Below are 24025 nucleotides of genomic sequence, written 5' to 3'. Positions count from 1 at the left end.
GAAAACCACCATAACAAACAATAATAAATACTGTATATATTTTGCTTTTATGTGTATTTTACCCCAACATCATATCATATCAGCATATTTTAATAATTGTGATTTTAGGAATAACATGATTTGTAGGTTCTCTTTGAGAGGCATGATGGATTATCCCAAACTAACATTTTTGTACCACCGTGAGTAAAGTGCACTGTCATAGTTATTCCCCCATATCTCCACACAAAAAGCCCATAAAGTTTGTAAATACACAGGATTGATGGGAACTGTCCTTTGTGCCAATAGATGGTAGTTGCATGAGGCGTGGAGGCATATGAGGTTCAGGGGTGGTCTGTTTTTGAAATGTGTAATATTCATTCATTTTCTACGAGAGTCGCGGGGGTGCTAGAGCCTATCCCAGCTGTCTTCGGGCGAGAGTGACGGTGCAGATATACGTTGATAAACCTCACTGCTTGACACCTTAAGGGTTGCGTTGGACATTGAAATGACAGTGGGCGGGGTACACCCTGGACCGGTCGCCAGCCAATCACAGGCCACATAAAGACAAACAACCATTCACACTCGCATTCATACCTATGGACAATTTGGAGTGGCCAATTAACCTAGCATGTTTTTGGAATGTGGGAGGAAGCCGGAGTACCTGGAGAAAACCCACGCATGCACAGGGAGAACATGCAAACTCCACACAGAGATGGCCGAGGGTGGGATTGAACTCAGGTCTCCCAGCTGTGAGGTCTGCACGCTAACCACTCGTCCGCCGTGCAGCCCACGTGTAATATTGTATGCAAATAATACTAGCATTAGCTTTTATTTTTTTAAATATATCACTATATTGATGGTTACTATGGTACCCATTATTGTCATTGTATGGTCATATCACCTCGTACTCAGGTATGTGACAAAAAATAAATAAATAAAATTATATCAGGAAGGCAGGAAGTGAACAAATGTACCAGTTACTGATTGTAAAAGTACCAGATGGAGGGGTAGAATTGAATAAGCTTTGCTTCTTCCTACTCCTTTTGGACATGTGGAACTGTGAACTGATTATGTGATGCACTCAATTGTAATCTGATGCATGAAATTAAACCATTACCATTAAAGATGGAAAAATGTTGATCACGGTTTTCCAAAGTCAAAGCTGATGTGTGTGACTATCTTGTTTTGCCTAAAACACAAATATAATAGGTCTGCTTTCATCATAGATGAAGATTAATTGTTGTAACGCTAGTTAGATTTAAATTGTACATGCCTGTCCATCTCTCCCAGAACCATGTCAACTAAACTGGAGCCTGAGTATGGCTAAATTCCAACAAGCAGATGTTTTCTATCCATCAACACCAGAGGTAACTTGCTGGACTGAGTCGAAATGTACACTACACAGCTTTTCATTCTGTTATGTCATGCTTGACCGAGCGAAATGGGGAGAGACAGAAAGTGTTACCTCGATGGCTGCATTTACTGTTGTGATGTGTTTGTAGCGAGTGCAGGTCAGGGAGTATATAAGACTGTTGGCGGACTGAGGGTTTAGAATGTCGGTATCGCTTTACAATAATCAGGACTGATCAGAATGTGTAAAGATGGATAAGACGCAATGCAAGAGTCTTTGTTAGCAGTTGAACAATATTACAATGCTCAACAACAGAAAACCTATTTTCCTTGGGGTTATGATGGCGTCATAAAAAGAAAAAATACATTTAAGCACAAATTTGGACAAACATTTCATCATCTGATGAATAGCATGTTTTAGTTTAAGTGTTCAATAAACTCAACATCTCGGTTTCTTTTGATCATTTCTTTTGATAGTGAGCCAAACACAAAATGATAGATGGGTTGTATGGGTTCCATATGAGAGCGTAACCGGTCCCGGTCAGAGTGACAGTGCAGACACACGTTGATAAACATCACTGCTTGACACCTTTAAATAGCTGCTCCTCCTCCACAGCCCCTTTACCCCAAGGTGTTCCCCAAGGTTCGGTGCTTGGTCCTCTTCTCTTCATCCTCTACATCAGGGGTCTCAAACTTAATTTACTTGGGGGCCACTGGAGCTCGGGTCTGGGTGAGACTGGGCTGCATCAGGTTTTCCCAAAAAAAAAAAAAAAAAACGCATGTATTAAAAACAAAAAAATTTAAAAAACATTGCTTTGGTTCCAATTTTCTACAAGAAAAGCTCTGATAAAACATTCCACTGTTCTCAAATATCTTACTTTTTCTTTTTCTACACAAAATAAGATGAAAAGTAAATAAACAAATCAAGAATAAAGAAAATCAATCAAACAGTAATAAATAAATATAATAATAATAACAAAACACCAAATAATAAAAACTTAAGAAACCACATATAGTTGGTGGGTAGACAAATTGTTTTTTTCAGATTAAAATGAACAAAGCATTATTAGAGCCCTGTAGACATGACAAAACACGACTATAGTCACATTTATACTCTTTTTATTTACAACATATTGCGCAACTACAGGGTCTTGAGACACATGCTAACTCGCAAACTAGAGAGCTAGCAACCTAAACGGTAGCCTTCAAGTTATTTCATTTAAACTTAAATAGCCAAAAAACTTACCACTTCCACACGGATAGGGAGGATAACTATTAACAGTTATTTAACCTTTAACATGAACATTAATCAAACTGATCCATGCATTCATGGCTAGCACTCTCAAGTCAATCTGCGGTCCTTGGTTCAATCCCAGGGAGGAAGGCGGGGCTGGCTGAAGTAGGCGGGGTTACATAGTGACTGCCACGTGGAAATTCATGACGTCATTGAATTAAATATGCAGTACGCACTTAGCATGTTGAATCTGTTGTATCAGTATTTCCCTTCATTTTGGACAACCACTGTTGACAGAACAGCTGAAAAAAAAAAAAAAGAGATTCAGTTGACCAAGCCTGCACACTAATGTGGATCAACACCAGATTTTACACCTTCAGTCATACTCACCTCCTGCATATGCGGGAATTCAGTCCTGAATTATGCATTAAGCAATGTAAAGGTAGTCTACATGTCAGAAATAATGTTGCTTTCTTGTTTTCTTTGCATGATTTATTGTTTGTGAAGGTGTTCACCAACATATTGTCGACTCGCCCACATACTGTATATATTTCTGCATCCTGTATGACGCTGGACCAATGTCAGTCTAATGAGGATGTTAATGACAATGAGAAAATATGCATTAACATTAACAACAGTCAGATGCACAATTCTGCCCTAAATACGTTTCATTGTTTGACTTGCAGATGTGATGCTGTATCGACACTGACATTTTTTTGTGATCCAGTGTATGGGCGAGTAACCCAATCGCCAGCATGTTTTTGCGTGCAAATTGGCTTCCAATCACATCATAGCCCTTGTTTTGGAGCGTTAAATCAAAGCTGTTTGACAATTCTCTATTGAATTTGGTGACAGCTCATATATCATGAATGAGGCAGTCACAGCAGGGATCAACATTTGTTTTTTGCTTGTGCTTGTAATTCGAAGTTGTTGAAGTGGTTGTGTCTTATTTTGCTGGAAATCGATAGTACATTGTATTGTAAACAAGGTTTACTACACAGCATATGTCAAACAATGATGGTGATTGTGTGTAGACTTCCATCCACATGGGAGAGTTTGCTTTGGTCATACAGTACTTAAATGTGATGTAGTTGCCTGAAACACAATTTAACCACTGAACATGTGAAAATGGAGTCGACGGTTGTTTGGGGTTGGTGAGATTTTTTTTACTGTATATGTCCTGATGGAATCGCTACATTTTTCAATAACTATATTGAAATCACAGTTCTGTTCTTGGTAGTATTGTCTTTATTGCAGTGTGTAGCTAGAGAACACAAAACTTCTTAGACTTACATACAATTAAAATGTTTTTGCTCCTGTTCTGTATGATGTGGAAGTTCAATATCATGAGGTTTATGTGTTTTTAAGGCAGTCTTGTGAACAAACGTCTATGGGAATTTCATAATTACTTACGTCACACCTTTATGAAGTCCATGTATGGATTGGTTTTGCCTGATGTCAGAGATGTGTGTCTAAACCAAAGTGAGGCATCAATTGCAATATTTTCCGACCTCACGATCACTGCTCCAATGCTCTCGTCACTTGTCTCCTGAACTAAGCACAGTTTGATACCAGATTTAATAGAATCAAATTCAAAATTCAATTCTTCTGTCCCATTTCCGAATAAACATTTGCATACGTATAACCAGTTGCAGGGGGCCGGTCTCTTTGCAACTCTGGAGTGGAAGTTGCAGATTTGCACATGAGCACATAAGCAGTTGAAAGGGGGGCTGTCTCTGTGCAGCTCTGAGCGGTGGTGGAAGGTAAGGGTGGTGGTGCCAGGCTGGAGCGGAATCCAAGTGTTTCAGAGAAGAGGAGAAGAATGCAGATGTGCCATGTGTCCAACTAGAGATTTAGAGTGCTGTGGATCCCCTTACATCCGGGATTAAGCATGCACGGCCCCTGGAATTGCAGATTTTTTAAGAATGTTATGTTTTTTCTTAGAAAAAATGTTTTTCATTCACCCTAAATCTGATGTATTTGTCAATATTCATCCATTTTTTTTTTGATTTTTTGACGGTTGATGGAAGCATCTCTCAGCTGCAGCTCTGAGCAGAGGTGGAGTTGTTTTTCCTAAATCCCCCTAATGACCGCGCATTCGCCAATACTCTGCCAATTATATGAAATTCTTCTTCCATCTGTATGTAACCAGTTTACCCCAAGTCAATGACTTCTTCTTTCTCGTTGGGCTTTTCCCTTCAGGGGTCGCCACAGCAAGTCAATCTCCGCCATCCAACCCTGTCTTCTGTCTCTCTCACACCAACTACCCTCATGTCCTCCTTCACTACATCCATAAACCTCCTCTTTGGTCTTCCTCTACGCCTCCTACCTGGCAGCATCCTTCTACCAATATATTCACTATCTCTCCTCTGAACATGTCCCAACCATCTCAGTCTGGCCTCTCTGACTTTATCTCCAAGGCCTCTAACATATAATGCCCCTCTGATGTACTCCTTCCTGATCCTATCCATCCTGGTCACTCCCAATGAGAACCTCAGTATCCTCATCTCTGCTACTTCCAGTTCTGCTTTCTGTCTTTTCCTCAGTGGCACTGTCTCTAGATCAAACGGCATGGCTGGTCTCACAACAGTTTTTTATACCTTTCCTTTCATTTAGCTGAAACTCCTCTATCACACATCACGCCTGACACTTCTGTCCACCCGTTCCATCATGGCTGCACACGCTTCTTCACCTCCTTTTCACAATCTCCATAGTTCTGAACTGTTGACCCCAAGTACTTCAAATTCTCCATCTTCTGTATCTCTTCTCCCTGTAACCTCACTCTTCCACTTGGGTCCCTCTCATTCACACACATATACGTACTCCATCTTGCTGCGGTTAATCTTCATTTTGCTCCTTTCCAGGGCAAACCTCAATTCTTCTAGCATCCCATCCACCTGTTCACTACTCTAACTACAAATCACAATGTCATCTGCAAAACTGAACAAAAAAAACCCACCCATAATTCATACGTTTATCTATAATAATTCACTAGTAGTTTTTGTTTGGTCCTTGAATGCACCATTGCTGCCATGAGATGCAAAAAGTGAAAGTCATATAATTTCCAATTTAGCATAGCTTAATGTGGAAAGCATTTGTGACAAATGTTCCCAGTTCGACAGTCGTCACAGGTAAATGTTCATTCTTGAACTGTTGCGGCGGGTGGAGTAATTAAATGAGCTGGTCAAATTGAACAGGTGTTTTTTAATTAATATTTAAATGTTTCATTTGGGGCTGCAGAATTGCAGACTTGTACACACGCTAAAATGCATAATTAGCGTATAGTCATTTACATGGAAATTGTACTGGGGTTGTATAGGGAGTAAAAGCACTTCTTATCATAATCAGATAGGAACAAATGAATGTGCTCACAATTCCACACACCGTTCTTCCTCCATTTATGTTTCACTTTAATTCTGTCTTCTATTGTTTGAGCATGACACAGATGGAATGGGACCAGTTAAAAGAAAGACGATGAAAGTGCTCGGAGGAGTGTTTGCAGGTGTCCCTGTTCCTGCTGTGACTTTAATCTGTCTTTCCAGTGTTAATCAGAGATTAGTAATCAAATTAGAAATCCTGAATGAAACTGAAGCAGCTCCGCTGTGACAAGAAAACTAATTGCAAACTTCTCCCGACGTGGAAAAGATTGCTTGCCCTTCTCTACAACTGGAAGCTAGTGCAGGAGTTAAATGCTTGTGAAATGTCACGGTAATGCAATCTCGTCTTGTTGAACTGTGTCTTGATAATGGGTTGCAAAGCAAATGAGAAACTGAGATGATCTCAGAGCGGAAAATTGAACTTGATGGTCAAATAATCTATGCTATTATCGCATTAGAGCCAAATATTGATGGGGACAGGATGTTGTTTGTTCTTGTCCAACAAGGGCTTTTCATTGTTGCGGGTCTTTGGATGTGACATCCAACTGTGAAGCAATGAGCCAAGGCATCATAGGATCATGTACTATATCAATAAAGAATATAAAGTGACTGCATTTTGCTAAAATAATCAGTAAGTGGTTAGCATGCTGGCCACATTGTCAGGAGATCTGGAAGATGTGGTTTTGAATCTCCATTGGCCATCTCTGTGTGGAGTTTGCATGTTCTCCCCGTGCATGTGTGGGTTTTCTCCGGGTACTCCGGTTTCCTCCCACATTCCAAAAACATACTAGATTAATTGCCGACTCTTAATTGTCCATAGTTATGAATGTGAGTGTGAATGGTTGTTTGTCTATATGTGCCCTGTGATTGGCTGGCCACTAGTCCAGGGCATACCCCGCCTCTCGCCCAGAGCATCTGAATTAATTCATTAATCAAGCAAATGAATTAATCCATCTATTTGGTGGGACATTTGGTGATTACAAGCATGATTATTAGCGACAGGCTTATTCGGTTATGGATAATGCAGATAATGCAAATCTTTGCCGGATACGAGTATGAAACAGGGTACAATGAATCATTATCCATATTCATGTTTTAAGAAAAATGCTCATTTTGTATTCACTCCACACGCTCTGTGATTGACCAGTCACACACAGCGACCGCCTCTCCATAGACGGATTCTACAAGCGGCAGTTTCATTCATGTACACGTTGCAATTGGCAAGTTAAAAACGGCTCATGTTGCATTGGTCACACTGCCTCCACTTTATTAGGTTCTCTTCAGCTCACCTTCATTTTCTTTCTCAAGTTACTTGTTATTTCTGTCCTGTCCAGCCATTGGGGCAGATAGTATTATTGATTTACATACCTTTACATGCTAAACAGATTTGTTCTACCAGGGAAAAGTGTAAGCTATGGAGTATTATTTGTCTTTATTTGATGTTACGGAAATTTGGAGCGGCTGGATCGGAGCAGGAGGGGATAGAAAAGAAGGAAAAAAGAAAACTAGAGGGGTGGTTTGTGGGAACAAGGACTACATCAGAGAACTTCTATAATGGTTGTAAAAGACCATAATGGAGAGGACAAAGTATTAAACAGCCACAGTACAGATATTACTGAAATGAAACAGTGCCACACCACCAACAGTGCCACCGGCCCCCATGGGAACGGGCAAGACCAAGGCCGGCCCCCCAAGACAGTTGGCAATGCTTAATGTAGTAATGTAGTATAGAGTGTACTCTATAAAGGATTTTAAACTGAACCGTAGGTTGGGATTTTTGATGAATTGGGAAACATTAAGGCACATTTGCTTCCAGAACTCAGGGTCACAGTTTGTAGATTAATCTAAGTTCCATTTGGAGATTGGAACACTGACGGTGTTTAGAAAATATATATAATTTGTGTTGGGGGGGGGGCAAATATTTTTTTAATTGGTCAATTATAACATAGTATGTATTATTATAATGGTAATGGTAATGGTTTAATTTCATTTTAACATGTATTAGGTTACAATTGAATGCATCACATAATCAGTTCCCAGTTCCACATGTCCAAAAGGAGTAGGAAGAAGCAAAGCTTATTAAATCCCATACCATACCATACATTTGTTCACTTCCTGCCTTTCTAATGTAATTTAAGTTTTTTTTTGTTTGTTTTTTTTATTATTCTGTATTTCTATTTTTTTGTCACATACCGAAGTATGAGGTGATAATAATATACAATAAGTAATAAGTTATATTATTGCTTTCCATACTTTCTAGTCAAATTTCTGATTGTATTTTTCAGAACTATTCCATACTGTTCCTCAGCTGTCATACCCAGACACAAGTCACATAGGAAAGGGTACCAGCAGATGTTTCAGAGGAGACATTGCTTAACAACTACACATTTGATCTTCAGGTGCAGTCACATGGTGACGGGCAAAGTGACATACAGGGCCTTCACTTCCACGTTCCCTCTGCTCACAATAAAATGTGTCAGGAGACTCAGCTGTTTATGTGTTTATGTACTGTGTATGTAGCGTATATATGGATATTCCTGTAGGCCTGCCTTTGTGTATGTACTTTAAATCCATACAAGGATGGAAGTCATTTCCATTATTGCTCCCGAAAGCCATTTCCTTTCCGTGTTTTTCACAAGGCAATTTCACTGTGCCAATCATTTTCTAATTTACCTGGCATTTTGTCTCTGGTAATCTTTAACTAATTCGTCTTTAGAAAATGCCAAGATCTCCCCTCATTCCAAAGCTTGTAATCCCTCTCATGTGTAGTCATATATTCATGAGTGGATTTTAAATGTTGTTGGAACGTAAGGGTGCTTGCATAAATACAAATGTTGACATGCTTTGTTTATGGTTGGACGCATGTGATGTTTGAATCAAATATGTAAATGTTTTGGTTTGTTTTTTTATGGAGGACAAAACGGCAACATGGATCGCAGACAATACGATAGGAGATTCACTACAGCGGTATCATAGGTACCATGTTTTCAGGGGTTTTACACCGCTCCAGAGTCACACCAGCCAAAAATGCACAATGGAGAAGAAGAAAAAACATAAAAAATGTGCAGCTTTCAAATCAGAGACCAGAACAGATATTTTATCTTGATAGGCAATTTATAGTAATAAAGGCTAAATCGGCATATTGTGTCTTTGGTAACAATCATGTCTTCACTGAAGGTAAAGGTAACCTTAAATGTTCTTTTAATCCCTTTCACTTGCCATCTATATGCATTTTCAATTGTTTTCTGATTGTAAACCTATAATTGTAAAACTATAAAAACATTTTTTGGCTTTCTAGAATGGATGAATGGGATTTACATTATTTCTTATGCAAAAAAAAAATAGATTTGGTTAGACAATGTTTTGGTTAGAGTTGGACCTTCTGCAGCGGATTAATGATGCTAACCGAGGTTCCACTCTGCAATTATTTTGGACTACTATCACACTTTTGCCTTGGAAAAGCCATGAAAGTCTCCAAACCGGTACGTTTCCACCCAAGTACCTTATGGGAACCGGAACCGCTAACCAAAACTGGCAATTGGAAATGTTCAAAGTCTGTCAACATCTACAGTGGTATGAATAGTTGGGGCACCCCGAGTTGGGCACCCCCGGGCACAGTTTTCTCCCCGTGGATGCGTGGGTTTTCTCCGGGTACTCTGGTTTCCTCCCACATCCCCAAAAACATGCTAGGTTAATTGGTCACTCCAAATTGTCCATAGGTATGAATGTGAGTGTGAATGGTTGTTTGTCTATATGTGCCCTGTGATTGGCTGGCCACCAGTACAGGGTATATACCCTGCCTCTCAGCTGAAGACAGCTGGGATAGGCTCAAGCATGGCCGTGATCCTCATGGAGCAACATGGTAGCCTCAAAACAATTGTCAAATGACATGAAAGCAAAGATTGTTCAACATCATGGTCTTGGGGAAGGATACAAAAGCTAGGTCAGAGATTTCAGATTTCAGGTTCCACTCTGAGTAACATCGTGAGGAAATGGAAGACCACTTGCACAGTTGTAGTTAAGGCCCAGAGTGGCAGGCCAAGAAAAATCTCAGATAAGCAGAGGTGAAGGATGGCGAGAACAGTCAAACTCAACCCACAGACCAGCTCTAAAGACCTCCAACACGCTCTTGCTGCAGATGGTGCATCGTTCAACTATTCGGTGCACTTTGTATAAGGGGATGCTGTACAAGAAAAAGTCTTGCCTTTTCTGCACATATGCCACAAACTGAGTCGCTCTCGGAATGCTAAAGCATGCTAAAATTTGGACAAGCCAGCTTCATTTTGGAATAAGGTGCTGTGGAATGATGAAACTAAAATGCAGTTACTTGGACATAAAATGGGGGAGGTATGCATGGCGGATGAAGAACACAGCATTCCAAGACAAACACTTGCTACCCACAGTAACATTTGGTGGTGGTTCCATCGTGCTGTGGGGCTGTGTGGCCAGTGCAGGTCCTGGAAATCTTGTTGGCGTTGAAGGTGGCATGGATTCCAGTCAGTACCAGCAGATCAGCGACAAAGGTGAAGTTGTGCATGGACAACAGGACTGGAGACTTCCAGCAAGACAATGACCCTAAACACTTCTCAAATTCTACTAAGGTTATACTGGAACGGCCATCTGAGTCCCCAGACCTGAATTGTTTTGAAAATCTGTGGTGTGATTTAAAGCGGGCTGTCCATGCGTGGAAACCATCAAACCTGACTCAACTGGAGATGTTTTGGAAAGAAGACTGGTCAAAAATACCTTCAACCAGAATCTAGCCCTCACTGAAAGCTATAGGAAGCGTTTCTTTCTGCAAAAGGTAGATCTACAAAATATTGATGTAATTTCTCTCTTGGGGTGCCCGAATTTATGCACCTGCCTACTTTTCTTGAAATAATTATTGCACACTTTCTGTAAATCCTATAAACTTCATTTCATTTCTCATCTATCACTGTGTTGGTCTGCTCTATGATATACGTATTTCACTCAAATGGCTTATCCTAACAACCAGTGATTTATAAAGGAAAATCTTAAATTATCAGGGGTGCCCAAACTTCACTATAGGTACCGCTAGTGTATAAACCAGCTGAAAAGCTAAACTAAAGTCCAAAGTTTGAGGTACTGAATAGTAGTTTTTGTCCACTCGCCTTGAAATATCTGGACCCACCTTAATGTATAATTAAAACAATGATATAGAATTTTGTATCCCTGAACACCAGCTTGCAATCCATCTCGAATCTATAGTCATGAATTAAATATTAACTAGAAAAAAAAGGTAGCGTTGCATGGGAGGATTTTTCGGACTGAAGTGTACTTGCTGCAGGCTTTCAGAATAATATTTATATAATATCCGACCAAACATTCTTTGACTTTAATAAAGAACATCCATAAGTGCAAATGTATCATGATTGGAACATTAACGTAAAGCTAAAACTAATAACAGCCTCGACAACACAATGTAACAACAGAATGAGTTCCATTTTAATGGCCTTGTTTATATACACAGCACACAGTCACTCACGGAACCATATGCTCATACATTCTGGCTCCACTCGCCATCTTCACACAAATTAATTTCTCAGTTTGGCATTCGGTTTGTTTGCATGGCTGTTGCGACCAACTGCAGCAGTTTAAAAGTCAATGAAATGACTATTTCTGTTTTGCATATTAGCCAAGTGTGTTTAAATTCTAGTACATGATTGGGCAGGTAATTATTCATCATCCTTGTTAAAAACACACGCTAAATATTATGGGGTGTCGAATGCAAAATTTCACACCTTTTTAGCTCACATTTAGCATGCTTTTCACACTTTTAACTCATTTTCTCTTAGCTCGAAATTAAATCTGAAAATGCCTGATCTAATTCTTACATGATAATTCTAAATGTAATGTTGAAAATAAATGTTAAAATTTAAAAATAAAATAAAATATTACATCTACATTTACATGTTAAAGCTACATGTAAATATCAAATATAAATGTTATAATAAATAAATAATTAATAATCAATAATCAATTATAAATTATAAATTATAAATTATAAATTATAAATTATAAATTATAAATTATAAATTATAAATTATAAATTATAAATTATAAATTATCATTCATTCATTAATTTTCTACCGCTTATCCTCACGAGAATCCCGGGGGATGCTGGAGCCTATTCACCACACCCTGGACTGGTGGCCAGCCAATCACAGGGCACATATAGACAAACAACCATTCCCACCCACATTCATACCTATGGAAAATTTGGATGTATGTTAAAAATATTTTTGGAGTGGAGTTTGCATGCTAGGTTAATTGGCCACTCCAAATTGTCCATAGGTATGAATGTGAGTGTGAATGGTTGTTTGTCTATATGTGCCCTGTGATTGGCTGGCCACCATTCCAGGGTGTTAACTAATAATAATAATGATCATATGGCAGTAATGTGATTACTGAGGGTATCTTGGTGTGAATAAATTCCCCACATTAGATTTCATCATTTAATTCAGCGTGACAAGCTGAATGAGTGTTGGCTACGGTTTGCCCAGTTGAAGTGCTTCTGACGATTAGGGTTAAGACTCAAGTTTATTACAACATATATAACATCAAATTTGTTGTCAAGAAAAATAAGGTTGCTAGCTGTACCCTAGCTGTAAAGCCATTGTACTTTAGTTGACTGAAGAATTCTTATTGTCTTTTTTTATGCAGCTGACGTCAACGCAGAGCATGTACTCTTCTGACATAGCTGTTGAAAGAGCCACCAAACAAATATTGAGTGAGGGAAGTGTATTGGTAATGACAGTTTGCAGGCTCATTAGCTGCCTAGTGGCATCATGTTGAACATACCAGTTTGCTTCACTTCAGAACCTTTAGATGCTGATGTGTCATTGTCTTCAAAAGCATTGGTGGATGAACACATGGTGTTTGTTTCTGTGTTTCTCTGAAGAATCCCCCACATTGTTCTCTATTGTTCTATTGGCACTATTGTTCAAGATCATTTTTAGACCTCTGCATTTTTTTTTATTTTCAATGTTATAGACGCAAAGTCATATGAAAGACAAAAAAACTCCATCAGCTAAATACATATTTGTATTTTAAAATGTTTATTTACCAATGATACTGGCGTATATGCAGTGTGCTTGTTGTTGATCCAATTTATATTAAAATGGGGATAACAAGAAGGATCTAATGCATCACTCTGTGTTTTCATGTTTATTAGTATACTTACCATTTGCATTGCATCCTATTGTTTGCATATCCTGTATGTTGCTTCTCTAATGGAAAACATTATGTTCAGAGAATGAAACCGTGCTGTTGTACGCCGCTACACACTGCAACAACAACAATGACCAAATTGCTCAATTAATAACAGCCACTGCCAGTGTCAAGCTAAACTGAGCATTATTATCTCCTGTATGTGACATCATGATTTCATTAGTTTGTATAGGTACTCAGCGTAATGAGCAGTAAGTGCATGTCCAAAAATACCCGTGTTCTTCTCTTCGCTTATCTGCACACTTCCAGCACTTTCCAATTACTGTAAGTCTGAGAGGTCTCAGTGAGGGCACAAACTTGAAGTTCGGCAGTTGGTTTACTTTGTCTTCCAACACAACCAGTTGAGAACAAAATAAACATTAATTTGTCTTGAGCACACACCTTTAACAGTGCAAAAATACAATATATATGATATAATACAGTGGAACCTCTGTTTTTGTACACCCTGGTTTCTGTAAGATTCTGTTTTCAACTAAATGATTGCTAACGGTATGTCTCGGTTATCAAACCCAGAGAAAGCAATCATGTCTCTGTCTCGATGAAGAAAGGATAATGTTTCTTTTAGAGTTGGGTCACTATAGACAGATTCCAGCCAGGCGTCCTTTTAACATGTTTATTATGCATGTGTGCATTGTTGTTTACTTGAGCACATACACAGAATGATGAACAGTTATGTATCTGTCTCCTTTATTCTTCCTTTCAAGCAATGCCCTGATGAGGCGTTCAAGTGCACTGCGCATTTCAAAGTTTGACGAATATGTGCTTCCAATGAAGTGAAGCCATTATTCATTCACTCCTCAGTCACACACTGGTAGTGAGTGGTAATGTACATCTGTAGTCACAGCTGCCTTGGGGTAGTCTGATGGAAACGTGGCTGCAAATTCTGACCACCAAATATGAATTCCCATTCATACACCGGTGTGGGCAGCACTGGGGACAATGTGGGTGAAGTGTCTTACCCAGGGACGCAACAGTGACTGAGTGGATGGAGCAAGAATTGAACTGGATGACCTGTTCTACCCCCTGAGCCACTACCACCCCCGAAATGTGTTTTATGTTAATACTTTTGGGCGTCTGGAACAGATTAATTGGATTTACACACATTTTGGGTTTCCTTGGCCCTTTTGGAATGGATTAATGATGAAAACTGAGGTCCCACTGTATATAAACATATCAATTATACTGCTATATATATTTTTAATGTGACCATTTAGACGTGAGGCAAAATTCTACATTTCTGTACCTTCAGGCAAAGTAAACTAACGGTCATATTATTGTTCTTTTCTTCCCTTTTCCAACCTCTGGCTTGTCATGCACTGCTAATACGGACATCCACGCAGGCTCAGGTCAGTTCCACTCACTCTGTACTTAAGCTCTGCTTTAGCTAATGAAGCCAAAATGCATGTAAGCTCTGTCCAACTCGCACATGCTTCTGTGACCCCTGCGTTTCTCTTTGCTTCAGAGGTAGAATAGATAGAATAGTTTCATCAGAGACCGCCGCTACTCGGGTAGAAAGGATTTATGTGGAGTCCATTTGAGTTCTACTCCTGCTGTAGGGAGTCAGACTGACATTTCTAAGGAATACTAGTAGCTTTGATATGCGGTGAATAGTCAGTAAAGATTTGGTGTGTGCTTCAAGTGATTTAGACGCTTTATGCCCTTGTATGTCTTATGTGAAAGGAACGCTTCATTTCAGTGGAAGGTAAAACAAGAAATATAGACTGAGACTGTCCTTATTTCATAAGACAAGGAAGATGCACTATTTCTTTTTTTTCTGCAGTGCCAAATCATTTTGATTGTGTCACCTTGCAACTTGTCAGAGCTGCAACTAACAATCATTTTTTTAGTCGATGAATCAAATAATCAGTTAGGTCTAACATCGGTGATGTCCAAAGTTCAGCCAGGGGGCCATTTGTCTTTTTTTTTTTTTTTTTTTAATGACCTTCGGGCACATTCTACTACACAACTATTTACTTTTACAGGAATTGACAAAATATTAGTTATAATATTGAGACTATAGGTGGTAGTCTTTGAAGAAAAAAGTAGTTTTACAAAAATGAAGTTGAAATTTATGCAAGGAACTAATTGGTTTTAGAAGCATGAATGTGAAACATGAAAGAAAAAAAATTTTAAACATGCAATACCATGCAACTCATGTATTATTAGGTTGGAAAACCTACAGTATAACACAGGGGTCACCAACACTGTGCCCACTTAAGGCGCCCACGAGGCATCTTCTAAAAATAGCACTTATTTTGTGCTTTAAATTTTGAATCAGAATTGCTTACATTAATGTATTTTTTTAATCATTTTATAACATCAAAAATTAAAACAAAAATATTTTATAATATAATAAATATTTTACTCGTGCAGTTTAGCCCCCAAAAACATGGAATAAAAGCGAAAAAGGACTTACATTTTCCACAGTGATTGGGAGGAAGAATTTTTTTTTTTACGTATTTTGAAGAAAAATGTATGTGTCTTATTTGCGGGATGACTGTTGCAATACCAAAACGGCACAATATGGAGAGACACTTCAAAACTTGTCACAAAAGCTTAAATGCGAGCTACCCACCCGGCAGCGCATTAAGGACGTAAAAGGCCCGTTTGTTAAAGGCAGCTTTGGACAAACAAAGGACTTTTTTCACTTGGCAGGTGAAAAAAATCACAGAAAGTTGTTCCCTCTGACTTTCAAATATGTGAGCACATAAACATATGTTTTTGTTACCATTATTGTGGAAAATAATTAACATTGATATGTGAGCAGTCGCTTCACATAGTGTTACTACTACTATTCCTTTTGTTCTGATTACTAAAAAGTGATCCGTGCAGTTTTGTCATTTTGGAAGTTCACCGCAAAACAGATCATGTAGCCCTTCATACTATCCGTGCTCACAAAGTAGCCCTCGGTTGGTGACCCCTAATATAACATAAAGCTTCAAGTGGGTGGTTGGTGACTTTTTTGTAATACATATAACATGGGTTGGTTTACAAAATGTACAATATCACAGCGGTCTCTATTGTGCACCCCAGTCAAAGCTGATGTGTGTGGATATCTTGGGTTTTCCTAAAATACTAAGATAATAAGTCTGTGTTCATGGACGACTGAGGAAATTAAAAATATATTTAGTTTTTCCAAACAAAAATTACTTGGATAATATTTAATTTCATATTTATAGTACTGTAACCTATTCTACATTATTGTGCTATGTCTGAGTATTGTGAGACTGTTTGTAATGGTCACATGATTTTACAGAGAATAAACTGTAATACTCTGATACAGAGTGTGCACATTGCGGAAAGTAGGTTATTTTCATGTTGACACTGTGCAACGATGTGCTGCCGCAAAAGTGTTGTAGCAAGCAGGAGAAGCCTATTTGCCAGTTTACCCAGCAGGGGCATCTGTAGGGACAGATGGGAGATGATGAGGGTGTATAATGGGCATCTGTGCGGCCTGGAGGGGAGGCAATGCTCAACAGTCATCCCTCTCTACATTGCACACACACACACACACACACACATACACACACATACACAACAGTTTGTTGTAGCTTTTCCCACAAATTGTTCTCTGGAGTCTACCTTTCCACTGCAGCTGACTATTACATGGTTAGAGAGTAAACGTGTTTACAGGAGCATGGCGCTGGCGCTTCAGTTAGTTACGTCAACATGCCATAGTAGCTGTTCCACTGTGCTGAAAGTGAATAAATGTAACACTGAGATAGTTTCATCGTCACCCACAGGTCTTTTTTACCATGATCATCCATTGAACACGCATCATGGCGCTCTCATACCAAGCACTCAATGTACTCCTGTGTGACCAAAGCAAGTTTACACTTCTGGGATGCGGATACATCCTGCCTTTTAATATAGATGGCATAAGCAAGACTTCATGTTTCTGATGTTGTTTTTCTACACTGTTTGTATAGTGGGAGTGTGTATATACAGTTTACATACTTCTGCTTAACTCAACTTAATTCAATCCCGGACATTTTTCAAATTGGATGAAATGTGTGACCGTTGCATTGACAGTTCAGGGAGCACAGTGCTTGTAAGACATGAAAAAAGGCAACGCACATAATAAAGAACGATAATGCTGTGCTGTGAACCTCGGGCCCGGTGTGCCAACGGCTACCATGCTAGCACCTAGCAAGACAGCCTCAAGTACCGAAAAGGTTGATGCAGTCCCATAGTGTCCCCACATCATGCCATGTGTGTATTTGCCTTTAGACATGAGTAAATTAGCTTAAATGCTAACATGCTAGCAATTAGCATTTAGCCACAGGGAGAGTTGAGAAGTTTATCTCAAAAATGAGCCGTTAATCACGTTTCTATGTGGCCGTATGGCTGAGCTACAAGGCTGTGAAAAGTCTGTAAATTCTCGTTTTCTATGTGCTGTTCTAAAAATAGAACAAGGTGTTCCTAATCTAGTGGCCCATTTTTGAACATTTTGGTGAATGGCGTCACCATGGTTACACAAAACGTTCCAAAAAATAAATACCGCTGTAGTCCTGAGCGTCAGGATTCCGGCGGTGTAACATGCGTGGGGGTCCTTCTTGCGGTTTTGGCCGCATTACGTGCACAAAAATGGGAAGATTAAGATATAATAATAGCTAAACATCACAAGGAATGACAAAATAGAGCTGCAAAGCAGCAGTCTATGGGGCTTGCATTACTGAGCAAGCCCATAATAAAGAACCACTCTCAATTTTTCATAGATAATGCGTCGCCAACACATGGATGATTTGTTCGGGCATTCCGCGGAATGATATATGAGCAATATTTGGCCTACAAAAAAAATATGTGCAAAATTTCTCTCATTTAAAGAAAGAGTCTCAAATATATACATAGAGTCATGTCAATCTTTTAATGTGCTTAGCCCTTTTAGGCCTGTGGCTACTTTGCCAAGCATGGTGGTGGTAGTGGTGCTGCTAGTGGTGGAAAAAGTGGACAGAATAATAATAAAAAGGAGGAGCACGTTTTTCAGCTTCACATCAAATGAGCAATTGGATGGATGAAACTTGGACACAATTTGGTGTTCTAACAGGACAATATTGAAAGCTTCTAAAAGAGTCATTAAAGGGAAACTGCGCTTTTTGGGGGGAATTTTGCCCATCAGTCACAATCCTAATGTGAAACATGAATTGTTTTTGTGCTTTTTTTTAATCTATTTGGCGTTAAAGCCCTCAGGAAAAAAAATGGCAGTAGTGGCCATTTACATAACTGAGCTACAGCGATATTGTTATCGTCGTGTGCTGGAAGACACAGCCATCCCAATGAGAGCGGACATCTTAGTGTTGTCGCTGTATCGATGCAGCTGTTGTTGGTGGAACTAGCGTGAGTATGTGTAAATCATATAAATAAGTAAAACAATCCATGATCAGAGTATGGATATCAAATGATGCAATGTTGTTTTAGTTTAGTTTAGTTTAGTTTATTTTGAACACAAAAAAACATCCAAAGTACAACAAACAAACCATAATCATGAAAAATAAAAATACATATGTATATACGTATACACATACACATGTTCGGAAGAGAGTGGGAAGAAGTCAAAACTTCTCTAGTCCCACCCGCCCCCCCAACCACCCAGATTCCAACCTCATCCCAACAAAACCATATATTATTCCTCATCCACACAGAAAAACCCCCATAGCCAACCACCCTCACCCAGCCTGAGGCACCCAACCATGTGCCAAGAGCAACCAGTTCATTACTAGTACGATAGTCATCCTACCTACACAGTCTAGTCAACTAAACAGTCATTACATAAGCCATCATAAGCTAAAAATGAGAGAAAAACGTCAATGTTATGGTATTGTTTCAGTGAGATTGAAAAATAAAAGTGTGTGAAAGAGAAAAAGAAAAATATTCTTAAAAATACATCAAATTAAATAATCAAACTTGAATCTTACTACTTCCTAATTGTCACTTATAATCCCAACGACAGTGTTTTTCACTTCCACTTCCTTTAGTTTTTATTCATTCATTCATTTTCTACCTCTTATCCTCACAAGGGTCACAGGGGTGCTGGAGCCTATCCCAGCTGTCTTCGGACGAGAGGCGGGGTACACCCTGGACTGGTGGCCAGCCAATCACAGGGCACATATAGACAAACAACCATTCACACTCACATTCATACCTATGGATAATTTGGAGTGGCCAATTAACCTAGCATGTTTTTGGAATGTGGGAGGAAACCGGAGTACCCGGAGAAAACCCACGCATGCACGGGAAGAACATGCAAACTCCACACAGAGGGTGGAATTGAACCCTGGTCTCCTAGCTGTGAGGTCTGCGTAACCACTCGACCACCGTGCCGCCCCGAACACATAACCAGACTTATATATTTACATCCGGTTAACGTAACAACCATTATTATTACCCTTCAATATACTTTCCACTATACTTTCCAAATATCTTTAATTTATACTTATATTTGAATAGTTTTATATTTAGACATTGTTTCAATTCATGTTCATGAAACAGTTTATGTAATGGATATGGTAATTTATTATGCCTTGCTTTGAATAAGACCTGTACTGGAATTCTACTATGTCATGAAACTTCAGAATTTTTTATTTTAAAAATAAGGTGTTCATATGTTCCAGAAATCCAAATTTATGTATTAGTCAAACTGCTCTTTTTTGTAGTTTTATTAGTGGTTTTAGTGTACTTGTACTATATGTACTACCCCATACCATCGTACAATAGTTTAAATATGGTAATATCAATGAGCAATATAGAATGTACAGGACTCTGCTGTTTAGATTATACTTTGCTTTTGCCGTTATTGAAATACTTTGATATTTTTGTTGATATACGTATATTTAATGTAGGATTACCAAGTCATTTGATCATCTATAATAACTCCACGAAATTTGATTTCATGCACCCTCTCTACATCGACACAGTCAATCTGAATCGTTTCTTTTACACTTCCCAAATATCATCATTTTACTTTTACTTAGATTTAGTGACAATTTATTTTCTTTGAAGCACTCATTTATTTTATTAAATTCCTGATTAACAACTTGGAATTATTTATTTGAAACAAATTATTCCCTGATACAAAAATATTTGTGCCATCTGCAAATAATATAAATCTAAGTTTCTGAGAAGTTTTACAAATATCATTGACATACAGATTAAATAATTTTGGTCCTAGTATTGTTAGAGAGTTTTTTTTCTTCATCGTCTAAATAGTTTTCCCAATGACGTGCATTATTAGGTAGCTCATATTAACACCTTTCTTGTGTTATAATGCACAGAAAAGGGAAAGAAATGTGTTCATGTTTCACACAAGGATTGTGAATGATGGGTAAAATTGCAAATAAAGTGGAGTTCCCCTTTAAAAGGATGAAATTGGCATTCAGTCCTATGATGTGTATAGATAAACTTCTGACTGGAAGTGTAGATTTTTTCTCTTTTAAATGCCTGTCCATCTTTTCATACGCCCCCACTGCGGCATTCACTGTATAATGTGTCTTTGTCTTTGTGTGTGTGTGTGTGTGTGTGCAGGTAAATGAAGCAGTGCCATGCCACAGTGAATGCAGCCAATACAAATGGAGAATTGAGCCGTGGTCCATTTGCACCATCAACACATTGGGCAACTCGCAATCCTGTGGAGAGGGAGTCCAGAGTCGCAAGATTAGGTCAGTCAACTTGGCAGACTGTAGGCATGACAGTACTCGCCCTTGGTGCCGATATTTACAATGCCAGGAGAAAACATTCCCACTAAGCCATTGCTTTCTAATGAGTGGCTCTTAAAATGGCCAAAGCAGTGAAGTGTGAATCCAGCCTGACAATATGCACAGATGTTTTTATTGGACCATGCACAATTAGAAAAGATAGATTTGAAACAAGTCATACTCTCTTAGGCAAAATGATTGCGCCAGCCTCCTACAAGGCCAGCTCTGTGTGGGCGCCAGGCTGAAACTGTAAAAGACTTGTGGTTTCATCAGACAATTTTCCATGTGGACAGGTCCTCAAATAGTGTTGATAGTGTTGATTATTAGCCTATTGTTTTAGGTTATTATTTTGTACAGTCATGCTTCAGTTACCGATTATGTTCATAATCTTTATGGACAAAATTTGCAGCCACACCCAATGCTTTGAGGGCAGTTTTGGGTCCTTAGGAGCTGATCATTAGGGCCCTCAGCAGTTACTGGGATGGTTTGCAGCTGAGTGTCAACACCACCAAATCTGAGGCCATGGTTCTCAGCTTCCTTTTGGTTAGGAGTGAGGTCTTGCCCCAGGTGAAGGAGTTCAAGCATCACAGGTTTCTGTTCTGCAGTAATTTGGTCGCTGTACCGTATCATTGTGGTGCGTTGAGAGAGCTGAGCTGGAAGTTCCTAGCCTCACCTACGGTCATGGACTACAGCAGGGGGTCTCAAACTCAATTTACCTGGGGGCCACTGGAGCTAGGGTCTGGGCAAGGTTTTCCAAAAAAAAAACAAAAAACGCATTTATTAAAAACAGAAAAATATACAAACTTTTTCAGTGTTTTGGTTCTGATTTTCTACAATAAAAGCTCTGATAAAACATTCCACTGTTCTCAAATATCTTAATTTTTATTTTTTGCACAATATAAGATGAAAAATAAATAAACAAATCAAGAATAAAGAAAACCAATCAATCAGTAATAAATAAATATAATAATAATAATAAAACGGCAAATAATAAAAACTTAAGAAACCACATATAGTTGGTGGGTAGACAAATTATTTTTTTCAGATTAAAATGAACAAAGCATTATTAGAGCCCTGTAGACATGACAAAACACGACTATAGTCACATTTATACTCTTTTTATTTACAACATATTGCGCAACTGCAGGGTCTTGAGACACATGCTAACTCGCAAACTAGAGAGCTAGCGACCTAAACGGTAGCCTTCAAGTTATTTCCTTTAAACTTAAATAGCCAAAAACTTACCACTTCCACATGGATAGGGAGGATAACTATTAACAGTTATTTAACCTTTAACATGAACATTAATCAAACATAATAATTTTTTCTGGGTACATGATACCATACAGCATCCATATTAAACTTGTGCGGGCCGCACTAACATTAAACTTTCATATCAAGGCGGGGGCCTCAAACAAGTGTCCTGCGGGCCACATTTGGCCCGCGGGCCGCATGTTTGCGGATACATCTGGCTGAAATAAGTGGCTGGACGGCTGGACTCACTGGTGACTCTGGCATCCAGTCCTCCCTGGTGAAGTGTTCCATCCACACCCAGATGGGTGGAGAGGTAGACCTAGGACACACCAGAGGGATTATGTCTCTGGCAATGCCTCGGTGCCCCCGGGTGGAAGTGGGATTCTCTACTGAGACTGCTGCCCCTGCGACCCAAACCCGGATACGGGGAAGAAATTGAATGGAATAATGAAGTCACAGTCTGTAAACCATCAGTCTGTAAACCAACAGACGGGCGTCTGCAAAACATCCATCTGTTCTGCTTCTGAAGTATTTTTTTAAACCTAAATAAAATCAGAACAATGCTCACACATCTTTGAATCTCATAAAAATAGGCAAGGTTGGATCTAAGGTATATAGAGGACAGGACTTTGTAGATATATTCAGAAATTGCAGGAAGGCCTAGTTAGAAGTACTCTGGAGACTAGTTATACTGCATCTGCTGTTCCACCAGGTGTGTGAAGACAGGAATGAGTGGGGAGGTCAGCACGGTGGACGACAGTCTATGTGATCAAGACGAAACGCCACCCAGAGCTCAGGTCTGCTTTTTGGCCTGCCACAACGACTGCGTTGTATCACCCTGGGGACCTTGGAGGAACTGCCCTTTGGTAAGAAAGAAAAAACCTACATATTTATGTAGTATGTACTGTGATATGTATGTGAGTATTGTTTTAATTCAAGTATCGAAGGCAACAGTTCATTAGCTTGGTGAGGGTTTATTTCCTTCATCGTATCTCTAAATCAGTGGTTCCCAAACTGGGCTCTGGGTACCTCGATGGGTCTGCAAACTGCAGGTTGGGATCAGCATGTTTTTTTTTCGAATAAACTAATGAAGTTTATTATAGGTTGTGTATTTTTATGTGATCTAGGAAGACCAGAACGACTACTATGTACTACTACTATCAGCCTACTTGCCAGAATGGTCTGTTGGCATTTTTTTTTTGGTTATACATAGTGCATGTGTCTACTGTGCATCCAGTAATTTTGATTACGTCAAGCCCGTGTTGAACATATTGATCAAGCTTAGCTTACTTAGATCCTTCGATACTCAGTTCAGGCCATCCTTATGTAAATCTGTCCAAATGGTCACTTGAACCAAGTGTTGTAAAATGTAATAATAATAATAATTTGTTATACAGGACAACTGATCTTACTTATGTACTAATGTTTAATCAAACAAACATTTAGATTAAAATTTTAACTTGAGACATCTAGGAAGTGTTAGCAGTAATTTGTTATAGAATAATATCAATCAGCCATCCGGTGTGTGGTCTGAAATTAAATCTGGGGATGATATTGCACATTAAATTGTGTGCTAATGTGCCTTTATTTTCCACTTAAGGTAAGCACAGCAAATATACACATTACGTTTGATAGTGTGGGATATTACACAACTGTGTGCTTGAAATATGTCTTTAAGACATATTGTAATCTTAATGTAATCTAACGTAGATTTAATCTAAGTGTGGTTGTGTGCTATTGTATTTGCTTATGGTTCATTTTGATGAGTCGGAGTCCTGTTTACATATATACAGTTATGGCCAAATAACACTGTGGGGTTTCTCCTAGGATTTTTTTGAAGCTGTGGTGATTGACCACATGGGAGGCGGACTGCTGCCACTTTTGTGCCG

At 39.0% G+C, this 24025-nt stretch overlaps 1 protein-coding gene across 1 annotated transcript in view; it reads left to right on the top strand.

Moving 5' to 3' along the window:
- The window catches only part of thsd7ba (thrombospondin, type I, domain containing 7Ba), a 236700-nt gene that overhangs the window by 176915 nt on the left and 35760 nt on the right, over positions 1–24025 (top strand). Inside the window, exons 18-19 of the mRNA XM_078795299.1 lie at positions 20713–20846; positions 22849–23002. Coding sequence (XP_078651425.1) covers positions 20713–20846; positions 22849–23002 — 288 coding nt within the window. The remainder of the gene's footprint in view (positions 1–20712; positions 20847–22848; positions 23003–24025) is intronic.

The sequence above is a fragment of the Doryrhamphus excisus genome, linkage group LG12 (genome assembly GCF_037039965.1).
Source record: "Doryrhamphus excisus strain RoL-2023G ecotype Guam linkage group LG12, RoL_Dexc_Guam_v1.1, whole genome shotgun sequence".
Taxonomy (NCBI): domain Eukaryota; kingdom Metazoa; phylum Chordata; class Actinopteri; order Syngnathiformes; family Syngnathidae; genus Doryrhamphus; species Doryrhamphus excisus.
The sequence above is the reverse complement of the archived record's forward strand: the minus strand, read 5'-3'. Positions and strand labels throughout refer to the sequence as shown.